Raw genomic sequence first — 13,053 nt, 5'->3', positions numbered from 1 at the left:
ATCTTGCCTCCATTAGTGTAAGTCATGCAATGGACTACATTTCTGGTGTGAAATTCCTATAACATGGGCCCCTCAAAATCACATGTACATTTGGGTGTTATCCATTATGATTTTCCCCCCCTTTTTATTGAAATATGGTATTATTTTTGAATGCACACAATAAAAATATAAATAAATAAAACAATGTGGATGGACTCATGACTTTAACCATTATTTTATACTTTGGCTATTCACAAATAGCAGATATACAAGCCCATAGCGTGTGACTTTGTGCCGCGCTATGAGCTTTTTGAATATTATATTGAATATTATATATATATATATATATATATATATATATATATATATATATATATATATATATATATATATATATATATATATATATATATATATATATATTCCCCCCCCCCCATCTGGGGGTCCCTGGAACTAAATATTTTGAGATGGAGGTCGGCGGCCAAATACATATAATGTTGGGGGTCCTTGACATGAAAATGTTTGAGCACCACTGATATAGCAACAATAGGATTTAGAAGACATTTTTTTAATCGGCCTCAGGTCTTAAAGGGTTAACTCTGGAGTCTACAACCTCCCTGCCTGCTCACCTGAATCCAATCAGTTCTTTGATATTCTGTGAATTCATGACAGTATGTATTTTTTAATAATAGTCTATGAAAGAAAAGGAATTTCTTAGAGACAAACAAGCCATTCGGACAGATTTACTTAAAACAAATGTATACCTGATTGGGTAAAAGTGCACACAATGAAAATGAACATGTTATTTGTGTTATGACTGCAAAGTCAAAGTCAAGTAGTGTCCAACACAAACTCGTCACAACGTTTTGTCCAAACAAGTGGTTCCCAAACGGTGTGGCGTGAGTCTAGAGGTGTGACAACCACATTATTATTACAATATACTGTATACAACCATACAAAAGGTTATGCATTCTTGCTTTTAATTTACAATATCGGTAAGCCTACTTTGTGCACACTCATTTCCCAGACAAATACTACACCCTACAAAAAAAGACATTTTAACATCTTTGAACCTGGTCCCTATGTTGTGCTATTCATTATAGTCAACAATTATTTCATTTTTCACAAATACAAAAATAATAATACAAATCTACAAGCTCACGACGCTCACAATGATGATTGTGAGCTTGTAGATCTGCTATTTTCACGTTTGAAAACCACCGATTCCAAAAAAAAAAGACTACGCGCCGACGCTCGTCTTCAGTTCGTGTAGAATCTCGGAGCCGCTGCTCCAGGTGACCACCCTGGCCTTCAGGGACAGGACGTTGTCGTCGTTGTCTTTCAGCTTGCCCAGCAGCTTCTCCAGGGTGAAGCCCTTCCGGGGCATCACCACGTCGCTTCCCCGGAGGCAGGACGTCGGGCAGAGGTCGTTGCCGCCGTCGCCCACGTAGAACATGCGGCGGTAGTCGACGCCGCGCTCCGCCTGCTCCGACAGGTACACCTCCAGGACCTTCCTCTTGCACAGGTTGACGGGGCAGCGGGTGCAGTCGTGCAGGTGGTGGCACTGCACCTCCATGTAGCCGCGCTCGTCGAACCGCGCCGGGTTGGTGAAGACGCGGTCGACGGCCGCCTGGACGCCCGCCGCCTGGAGGTATTAGGGTTGTCACAATTATTTACATCATCGCAATTTGAAATCATTTTTTTTTTGCATAATCGTCATAGTCGTCGTAATCATTTCCATGTTGATTTTTTTTTATATATTTTTAAATATATTTTCAAACGTTTAAAAAAATTGGTGGAAATAGCAGATCTACAAAACGCGTTACATCGTGATCACCGGTAGAAAATAAAGCAGCTACCCCAGGTATGTCTGCTTAGCAGAAATGGGAATTCTAAAATATGTTTAAGCGATTTTAAAATGTTATTTTTCTGAGTTGTCTGGCTTGAGAGACTACCAACACATTTAATTATAAATATTGGAAATAGCCGATCAAAAACGCTTGTAGATCGTTGATGGGTATAAAACTAGGTATTTTGTCGACAATATTGATATATAATATCCTATTTTAGTGTGCCATCTCTGCATAACTCAAGTCTGCCTACCAATCCTATGATTGTATTAAGTTCAAGGTGGTCTGGAACTAATCCTAGTATTAGTTCTCTCCTTTCCTCTAGAGACTGCATGTGTTTTGAGTTGCACAGCGCACAGGCCCAGCCGAGGTCACTGATTATCTCTGGAGGAATACAATAACAGCTCCTTGGAGTTAACTTGACCGTCTATGACAAAGACACAACACCTCCAGCGACGCCGGTCAGAGCCAAGGTCTCGCCAAAGTCTCAACCTACGAGCAAGGCTCCTCATGGCCAGATGTCATCGTCAGAGCTGATAACAACTTCATTTGTGTATACTGTTGTGATCATTGACTGGTTAGGCAGAGAGATATTTTTGCTGTACGGTGCCTCGTGGATTGATTCTTTCTCTTAATACAATGTCAACCTTTTAATTTGAGAACCGGCCTGTGTCTGTCTTTGATTTCGTCTCATCCTTTTTACACTGGGTTTTCAGCTGTTTAACTACAAATAGTTTTAATTAACATAGAGCAGGATTTACGACCCTTATCAGCTCTTTTATCTACTTTATCAATCGTCTATTTCCGGGTATTTCAACTATTCAAGTATAAAGTTATTTATTATATATATACCGTATTATATATCTGCACCCACGCGCAATTAAATCGCTAATCGCAATTATTTGAGCAATTAACAATTAATCGTCAAGTGAAATGTCATAATGGTGACAGGCCTACCTGGAGGATCCAGTCGATGAAGATGGTGTTGGAGTCTGAGATGACGATGCAGTCGATGGTGCTCTTGTGCTCCGATATGAAGGTCAACAGTTCGGTCATTCCGTCGGTGAACGGGATGGTCTCCATCACGCTGCGGACGCTGGCCTCACTGACGGCCTGGTCTCCTGCATGGATGAGACAGGATAGGATAGGATCATCCTTTATTAACCCATTAAGACCTGAAGCCCATTCTACAAATGCCTTCTAAACCAGTAGTTCTCACACTTTTTCGTGCCAAGGACCCCCAAAATGATGTATTTGGCCACGGACCCCCCCCCCCCCCCCATCTGAAAATGTTTGCTTGCAGCGCGGCACAAACTGGCGCACTGCGAGCGTGTAGATCTGCTATTTTTTAGAAGCACTGTTCTAAACCCTAAGAGTTTTCGGGAAAAACCTACGTTGCTATTATATATCAGCTAAAATCTAAAATGACACATATTCTTTCCCGGTTTTAATGGGTCAACCCCTCTTATACTTTGTTGATCGGGGTCCCCCAGGGGTCTGTACTTGGACTCCTCCTTTTTCCCCTCTACACCAAATCTCTTTGGTGAAAATAACTGCAGCTAGAGTACAAGATCATAAAATTCATAAGACTCACTCATTCATGTGTGTGGCAGTTACACTACAGTTATGCCCAGGCTGAAACAGGAAACGCATAATAACACCTTCCTTTATATGTGTTTCTGGATCAAATCTGCTGCCGAGCCAATCAAACAAAGCTATTGGAAAACAATTAAAAAACTGGAAAAGGGTATGCCACCTTCAGATTTGAAAAGAGCATATATGGCTTTAACCCATTAAGACCTGGAACGCATCTGTCATTTTTTGATTTGAACTAAAAAAGCATTATTTTACACTTTGGCTATTCAAAAATAGCAGATATACAAGCTCATAACGCGGCACTCGGTGCCGCGTTATGAGCTTGTAGATCTGCTATTTTTGAAAGATCGAGAAAATGTGTGCAAATGTATATATTTATATTCTTTTAAAGAGAACATTTTAACTCAAATCTTTGCTTCTGGGGGTCCCTGGAACAAAATATTTTGAGATGGGGGTCGGCGGCCTAATACACATAATTTTGGGGGTCCTTGACATGAAAAGGTTTGAGAACCACCGATGAACATACGCTTTTCAGAATACTGTTAGTATTTAGAAGACATTAGTAAGAATCTGCCTCAGGTCTTAAAACAGCATAACAAAATGCTCACCTATGTAGGACATTACTCTGCCCATGTATGCTGTCCACTGGCCTTTTTGATAGGATTTTGTCAGTGAATCAGGAAGGGATTGATCTGGAAGACACCTAGTGAGAGGAAACAAATAGGACTACATTACAACAGGGACCCTGTTCTAGGGACCCCCCCGAAAAAAATATATGTATTCAAAGATTTGCACCAATTTTCAAAAATAGCAGATCTACAAGCTCGTAGCCTATGAGCATGTAGATGTGTTATTTTTGAATAGCCAAACTAAAATGACACCGATGCGTTCCCGGTCTTAATGGCTTAAATACAAAGTATTTAGTAATAAAGAATTTAGTAGTAAAGACAAGTTGTCTAGTGGCTGAGTAAACAAGGACTCTGTCTGTCTGTCAGATGGACTCCATGTATTTCCAGGATAACAGAGATAACACAGAAAGGTTGTTATTTTGAGAGAGAAATGTCCCGCAATATGAATACATTTTGATATGTTTTATTTTGATGGTAACTGTTGTATAATCGCATTATTCACATCACGGCGTGCCAATAATCAAGGTAACGCACACCCTCGAGTGTAATGTTGCTTAATAAACACACTCAGTATCACTTTATCATTATGATAAAAAAAACTATAATGAGCAGATGAATCACCTAATCACCCAGGTGTCACTGTTGTCGTTGACCACAGTGTAGTCGAAATCAAACACCACCAGGGTCTTCATTGTTCTTCGCCTGAAACGAGAAGAAATAAACAGCTTCAGCTGGACCGCTGCTTCTCAGACGTTTTCATTTCAAGGACCCCCAGTTGCATAAGGCCAGAGAATGCTAAAACTCTATAAAAGTTTTATTAACTGCGGTATATTCGCAGTGCGAGGCGTTGTGAGCTTGTAGATCGGCTATTTTCACAATGTTTTCCTCTTTCTTATTTGACTATTTGGCCAATTTGGTATTAACAAGGTCTTAAAAGGTATTTAAAATGAAATGTGCAGATACTCTGTATACACTTATACTGTAAGTTGGTTTGTTTACTGGTGAGTGAGAAAACAATGTTGCACATTAAAGCTAATCATCTGGGGAACCCCCAAAATATTTTTTGGGGGGGTCCCGGTCCCCAGTTTGGGAACCACGTATTGATCTAACCCTGTACTTGAGTAAAAGTACAAAAGTATTGGCATCAAAATGTACTTAAAGTACCAAAAGTAGAAAGTGCTGCTCATTATGCAGATTGTCCTGTTTTACAAGTTTTCAAATGTATACAAATCTTTTGAAAATAGCAGATCTACAAGCTCACAATGCGTCACATCGCGACATATTGTGAGCTTGTAGATCTGCTTTTTTTCAAATGGCCAAAATGTATATAGGGCATAGTAATAAATAGTATGTTTATAATAATAATCAAAATCTACAAAGTAACTAGTAATTAAGGTTTTCAAATAATTGTAATGGAGTAAAAAGTACAATATTTGCCTCTGAAATGTATAGTGGAGTAGAAGTAAAAGTACTGAAATTGGAAATACTCCAGTACAATACTTGAATAAATGTACTTAGATACTTTACACCACTGGTCATACTTCAGAGTATAACCCATGTTTCAAAGCTCAACTATGCATGTGTTTAGCCTCATTATATCTAACAAATAACAGCTTTATTATTACAGCTCAGATCAGTCAGAAACTCAGCCAAACACCATTATAACATCATGTGTCATGTACCATAACTTAAACCCTGATTAAACCAACTCTGAGACTCAGATCAATCTATTATAATGTTATTATAGATGAATAAATGTCTGTTACCCTGAGTGTGTAAAGCTGCCTGCTTCTGTCTTCTTCTTTGCTTCAATGGCAGCGTTGCCAGGTTTTGTGAGAGAAATAAGCAACGAGGTCTAGAAAAACAAGCCCAAAAGAAGCAACTTTTGGCCACATCACATGAGCAATTTATCGGCTATTTCAAAATAGCAGATCTACAAGCTCACAATGCGTCGCATTTTCTAAATCTCTTGCAATAAAATGTAGATTTTTTTGTTTTTTGTTTAAAGGAAGCGAGCCTAAATAAACAACTGCACTTTAGAAACAAGCCCATAAAACCCGCAACTACCTATATTTACAAGCAGCCTTACAGAAAAACAAGCCCAAAGTCGCTTACAATAAGTGGACATGGCAACCCTGGTTCTGTCTTCTTCTTTGCTTCATGGTCTTCATGAAAGCAGCGAAACAAAAACAAATGTAGCTCATCACTGCCATCTAGTGGGTGGGAACTGGAAACAGCACGCACACAATGTATTTTACATTTTATAAGTAATATATCATTAAACAATTATTATTATTATTATAATATATTTTTTACTACTAATAATAATATCTCTGTCTCTCTGTCTCTCTCTCTCTCTCTCTCTCTCTCTCTCTCTCTCTCTCTCTCTCTCTCTCTCTCTCTCTCTCTCTCTCTCTCTCTCTCTATCTATCTCACACTCACTCACTCTCTCTCACACACACACACGCACGCACGCACGCACGCATGCAGACAGACACACACGCATGCAGACACACACACACACACACACACACACACACACACACACACACACACACACACACACACACACACACACACACACACACACACACACACACACACACACACACACACACACACACACACACACACACACACACACACACACACATTTACATCCAAACCAACACTAGATGGCGATGATGACTCATAAGAGCAGGACATCATACTGTAGGTAATGCAAAAAGCTAAGAAGAAGAACAGTGTTGCCATGTCTAGTTATTATAAGCGACTTTGGGCTTATTTGTCTGTAAAGTCGCTTGTAAATATTTAAAAGTATATATTTAGGCTTGTTTAAAAAATGGTAAATTATTATTTAAACCAGTGGTTCTCTAATATTTTCATGAGAATGTTCTGTGCCAGTGCTCATTTGTGCATTGTGTTGTTAGAATGTTTCCAAAAAATATTCCAATTATCCCTTATAATAACTCTGATTGCAAGAGTTTTTGAAAATAGCCAATGTTTGCTCATGTGGCTTGTTTTGGGCTTGTTTTCATGGACCCGATTGCTTAGTTCTCTCACAAAACCTGTCAACACTGACGGTGACTTCCTGGTTACGTCACATCTGGAGAAAACATCGAGTTGCGGACGGATCATTTTTTTTAGCTCTTTTTATAAATTACATTTTCATCTAAAATCTATCAAAACAACAGGTCAGGATGCTGAAGGGCTGGGGGGCGTGGCTGGGCCTGGACAACAACAAGACAGCAGAGATCATTGACACCTCCGTGTCTCCTGTGGAAGAAGAAGGAGAACAAACAGAGGAGGAGAAGATTGTTCAGACACAGAATGAAGTAAACAAACAGCAGGCAGCTGATCCAGAGTCAGATCCTAGCACACAGGAGAAAGGACTGAGTGGTGAGAAACCCCCTTTAAAACTGATCTAGGTTTTAGTAAACCCCCTTCTATAATTGATCTAGGTTTTAAGAACCCCCTTTTATAACTGATCTAGGTTTTAAGAACCCCCTTCTATAATTGATCTAGGTTTTAAGAACCCCCTTCTATAATTGATCTAGGTTTTAAGAACCCCCTTTTATAACTGATCTAGGTTATAAGAACCCCCTTTTATAACTGATCTAGGTTTTAAGAACCCCCTTTTATAACTGATCTAGGTTATAAGAACCCCCCTTTATAACTGATCTAGGTTATAAGAACCCCCTTTTATAACTGTTCTAGGTTTTAAGAACCCCCCTTTATAACTGGTCTAGGTTTTAAGAAACCCCCCTTTTATATCTAGGTTTTAAGAAACCCTCTTTATAACTGATCTAGGTTATAAGAAACCCTCTTTATAACTGATCTAGGTTATAAGAAACCCCCCTTTTCTATCTAGGTTTTAATAAACCCTCTTTATAACTGATCTAGGTTTTAAGAAACCCCCTTTTATATCTAGGTTATAAGAAACCCTCTTTATAACTGAACTAGGTTATAAGAAACCCTCTTTATAACTGATCTGGGTTTTAAGAAACCCCCTTTTATATCTAGGTTTTAATAAACCCTCTTTATAACTGAACTAGGTTTTAAGAAACCCTCTTTATAACTGATCTAGGTTTTAAGAAACCCCCTTTTATATCTAGGTTTTAATAAACCCTCTTTATAACTGAACTAGGTTTTAAGAAACCCTCTTTATAACTGATCTAGGTTTTAAGAAACCCCCTTTTATATCTAGGTTTTAATAAACCCTCTTTATAACTGAACTAGGTTTTAAGAAACCCTCTTTATAACTGATCTAGGTTTTAAGAAACCCCCTTTTATATCTAGGTTTTAATAAACCCTCTTTATAACTGATCTAGGTTTTAAGAAACCCTCTTTATAACTGATCTAGGTTTTAAGAAACCCCTTTTTTTATAACTGATCTAGGTTTTAAGAACACCTTTTTTATAACTGATCTAGGTTTTAAGAACACCTTTTTTATAACTGATCCATAGTCTGATCCCAGACTGGAGAAAGGACTGAGTGGTAAGAAACCAAATTGTATAACTGATCCACAATCAGATCCCAAGGAAACCTCTTTTTATCTAATCTACCATCAGATCATTCCTAACAGAAGAAAGGACTGTTTTCAGAAACTCCTTATAACTCTGAGAGTGTACAAATGGAACCAAATGGACCCTTGTGGGTCCATTTGGTTCCATTTGCAGATTTTGCACACTTTGACTTGATGTCTTTATTTGAGAGGGGCAGTCTATTAATGGACAAGGCATTCAAAGACAGTATTGTACAGTAGACTCAGGATTCTAGTGTGTTTTCACAAACATTGCAACAGGATATGAACTTGGACCTACAGTATATTAATAGAATGTTGTTTTTTTTTCAAGTAAAATTGGTCCCAGTCTGTTCCTAACTTCCTATAGCAACACAACTACACTGGAAATATCTATACATAAAAACTAGAATTGTTTTATTTGGCATTATTTATCATCCATCCCCACGAAACCTATTTTTACAACTCTGTACGCTCTCAGAGTTAAATTCACACCGAGTATTTTGTTTTACTGTGTACTGATTATTCACAAACACTGCAACTGGATATGAACTTTGACCTACAGTATGTAGAATAGTAAAAAATGATAAAAAAAAATAAATAACTTGGGCCCAATCTGTCCTATAGCAATGCAGATCCAACTGAACATTTATACAGATTTAACCTAGACGGATTGAATTTGGCATAATCTGTCACAAAATGTGTGTTGGTGTGTGTTTAAAGGTGTTAAATCTATGATGATGATGATGATGTTTTCTCCTGCACTGCAGCAAATGGATGGCTCGTTGGGCAATATATTATAATACAATCCTATTATTGGCATAAGTAGTCTTTTCCTGGTTTTAAAGGCTGCACTACAGTAAAGTGATGTAATTGTTATGAACTTACCACACTGCTCTGTGGTAGGTTCTATTATTTACCTTTACTCACTTATATAGGTATTATTTATAATAGGTCAAATGTGTAGAAGGGGGGGGGGGTCTAGTGTAGACTTGTGGGGGACTCTGTCAACATGTAGCTTTTATTAACAAATTAAGAATTTCAAAAATAGCTCCAGACATGCCTTGAGATTTTCACTCACCCATCACTGTGCCTTGGGCACAACACGTTTGAAAACCACTGGACTTTTCTTTCTCTGTTCTTTCTCCCCTTTCCTGTAAACTACAAATGAAGGAGCCCGTGTTACTTCTTTACTCCTGTGTAAACCTGTGATCATGTGACAATCAAGCCTGATTCTGATTTGGACTACTAGATTGACATGAACACTATAACTCTTCCGTTTTGCAGACTACATCTTCACTTTCGCCTCCTCTGCCTCCAAGAAGATCTCTGAGTCTGTGGCTGGGACTGCTCAGACCATCAAGAAGAGTGTGGAGGAAGGAAAGATCGACGGCATCATCGACAAGGCATGTTTACTCTTAAACTGACTTCCAATAAGGGGTGCGGCAGTTAATCGAACTAATCATTTTTAATCGATTAATAAAAGAAAAAAATAATTGATGAATAATTTATAATTAAAAATCAGTCCCTATTTTGAGCATGTATTTTGAGGCGATTTTTTTGTTTTTCTTTCAGTTCAACGCATTGCATCTCAGATTTTTCAATTTCCACGACCCCCATAACTCTGAGAGTGTACAAATGTTTTGCACACTCTCAGAGTTACACACTCGCAAGGGGCCATTTGGAAACCCCTTAAGGAACCATGGGGGTCCCTGGACCCACATTTTAAACCCACTTGGTGTAGCAGAGTGTTTCCAGTGAGTCAACATGCACAATATCAACACCCTGACTCTGTCTGACCAGAATGGAACAGAGCCTTCATTAGTATCATTGGCAACACCTGTGAATGTCTTCACAATATGGCTGCTGTGCATAGAGCCTATTGTAAACTCTTTGCGGTAACCGCCTTCCATTCCGACATCTCACCACTCTGACTAGTGGCTTCCGCGTGCGGTTAGGGTTAGGGTTAGGTATAGGGTTAGTTAACGTCGGAAAGGCGACATGTCGGAAAGGCGACATGTAACCACTCTTTGCACCCTGTAAGAGACTTTATGTGTTCGCATTCCTTTCTCATGAAGTTCAAGTTATACTTAAAAGACTTGTCTGGCAACATGTGGAAAATGATGCCAGTGGAACAGAATGTGACTGAATGTGCCTTCAAGGCACCTCCACGTAGATGTGGAGGTGCCTTGAGGTCAGGCGCGCGGGAAGTACTTAATAGCCAGGGGGGCTGAGCGTCGGGGGGAATCACTTGACGCATGCACGCGCGCTTTTTGCGGTTTCGGGTCGAAAAATGTGCGGGTTTGGGTGGGTTTTGGCACTTTTTTTCCTTTACTTTATTTCGGTTTTAGGGGGTTAGGGTTAGGGTTAGGTTAGGGTTAAGTTATTTAATTCTCGTTCTCATAAATAAAATAAATAAAAAATCACCATGGGGGCTGCAGCCCCCGTAGCCCCCCCCTTCCCGCGCCACTGCTTGAGGTTGTATACAACCTCAACCTCAACCTTCTGTATTTGTTATTGAACAGGGACATTGCACAATTAATATGATCTCACCAGAGCTGATGTGGGGAGGGCGGCGTTGTCGGTAGCACATCAACTGTGAGCATAGCGTGTGTGTGCGTGTGCGTGTCCGTGTGTACACAAAAAAACATTAAAACATTGTAAACATTATTGCAGAAATATTAATCACACAATCACATTTAAAAGAAAGCTACACTGCAAAACATGATGCAAAATGTTCTCCTTAGCAACTCGTTTTGAATAGAATAGAATCACACCAGTGTGAACATAATCACGGTGAGACGCATTTAAAATACCAATAAAAATGCAGGCGTAGGGTTCTAATGACTTTTTCATCTGCCATTTTTTAACGGAAGATGAAACCTTTTTCAAAGCACAGCAGCACTCCCTGATGTTCAATTCATAGAGCTCTATAATATCTGGACAGTGAAAATCCTTGCCCACTTCATTGCAATGAAAGTTGCTCACCCAGTGCATATTACTCCCCCGGGAAGTACAACCTCCTTCCGGGTTTGGTCATCAACTTGATGACAATAGAGCAGGGGTCTTCAACAGGGGGTCCGGGACCCTAGGGGGTCCTCAGAGTTACTACAGGCGGGCTGGCAAATCTTTGTGTGATTGGATTTTTTTTTATACATTAAACACTTGAACCCCATTATGCCTACTCTGAAGAGAACTTAAGCCAAAAATAGCAGATCTACGAGCTCACAACGCCTCGCAGCGCAAGGCGTTGTGAGCTTGTAGATCTGCTATTTTTGGCAAAGACGTTTGGTGTTTTCGTCTATGAAATCTATGAAAAGCCATATACAGTATGTAGTGGGGGTCCCTGCTTCATCCCTCTTTCAGCTAGGGGGTCCTTGGGCTGAAAACGTTGAAGACCCCTGCAATAGAGCATGCGCATCACAAACTATCTCCAATGAGCGACACAGAGCTGGCCCTCTCATTCCTGGAGGATGAACTTGTACATCAAGCCGCCTCACGCTACAGAAACAGGACATTGGCCCCTGCCCTATGGGCTATTATTTACCTACCTGGGGGGGGCTTGGTTCAACTGTAAAACAGCATTCTGGCTAAATTGTGTAGACTAACTTTGGCGTAGAGTGCCCTCTAGTGGAGGATCTTGTTGATGTCGTGCCAGTATTGCAATTTACTCAAGGTGTTCAAATGAAAACACCTTGGTAAACGCTGTGCTTAGTTTTCAGTTGCAGTCGATTAACATGATTTATATTCCTTTAGAAGACATAAAGAGAGCGCGCGTGTGTGTGTGTGTACGTGCCTGATCCAACCATACAACCCCTCCCGCTCACTCAGATCAGCTAACACGGGGAAGCTGTCTGCACCTTCCCTAAAACAGCCGGGACAATGTTCAACACGTCCCAGACTCTTCTCCCTCCTGGCCCCCAAACTGAGGAACAATTTCCTCATTGCAGTCATAACTGCAGACTCTCTCTTCAGACTCCACCTCATGCCCTACCTAGCACTTCACCTCCCTTTACCCCTTCCTCAAGACATGACTACCGTGCAAACATACCGCGGTCATTCTTCTAGTTGTTTCTTAGGTTTATTTTTCTCGGCCACAATTGTTAACGCATTCACTGCCTAGAACGACTAAAACAACTTTTGTCCCATAAGCCATGCCTGCCTAGAACGACTAAAACGACTTGACAAAAAAAAAAAAAAACGTTTTTGTTTTTTAAAATTTTATTTGACCCAAAGACCAAGGAGATTTGATTTTTCGAAGATTTAGACTCCCATCCACTTCCTTGTTAACTTAAAACTTAAAGATTCTGTATCTCGGCTCCTGAGTACTTTTTTTTTCAATGGAAAATCTCTGGCAGTGGGCAAACGCGGCCAGAAATAATTCAGGCAGTGAATGAGTTAAGAATGTAATTTAGATAGCATGTTATTTAAACATTGCTCATTGTTTACCTGGTGTCATATAGTTTCAATGTACAGA

The 13,053-nt window shown here is 39.8% G+C and overlaps 2 protein-coding genes across 2 annotated transcripts in view; one reads left to right on the top strand and one right to left on the bottom strand.

Annotated features, from left to right (window-relative positions):
- Positions 1-708: 708 nt before the first annotated feature.
- Positions 709-5,868, bottom strand: phospho2 (phosphatase, orphan 2). The gene is made up of 5 exons (XM_084065222.1): positions 5,821-5,868; positions 4,676-4,756; positions 4,034-4,128; positions 2,787-2,950; positions 709-1,624 (listed from the first exon to the last, which is right to left on the bottom strand). The coding sequence occupies exons 2-5, from the start codon at positions 4,744-4,746 to the stop codon at positions 1,220-1,222; spliced, it is 735 nt and encodes a 244-aa protein (XP_083921348.1). The 5' UTR covers positions 4,747-4,756; positions 5,821-5,868; the 3' UTR covers positions 709-1,219.
- Positions 5,869-7,159: 1,291 nt separating this feature from the next.
- Positions 7,160-13,053, top strand: part of syap1 (synapse associated protein 1) — an 18,695-nt gene continuing 12,801 nt past the window's right edge. Inside the window, exons 1-2 of the mRNA XM_084065188.1 lie at positions 7,160-7,453; positions 9,864-9,982. Of these exons, the coding sequence (XP_083921314.1) occupies positions 7,255-7,453; positions 9,864-9,982 (318 nt within the window). The 5' untranslated portion in view covers positions 7,160-7,254. The remainder of the gene's footprint in view (positions 7,454-9,863; positions 9,983-13,053) is intronic.

The sequence above is a fragment of the Gymnoscopelus microlampas genome, assembly GCF_963454915.1.
Source record: "Gymnoscopelus microlampas genome assembly, chromosome: 1".
In the NCBI taxonomy this organism is placed as follows: Eukaryota; Metazoa; Chordata; class Actinopteri; order Myctophiformes; family Myctophidae; genus Gymnoscopelus; species Gymnoscopelus microlampas.
Note: the sequence above shows the minus strand (reverse complement) of the source record. Positions and strands in the feature narration are given on the sequence as shown.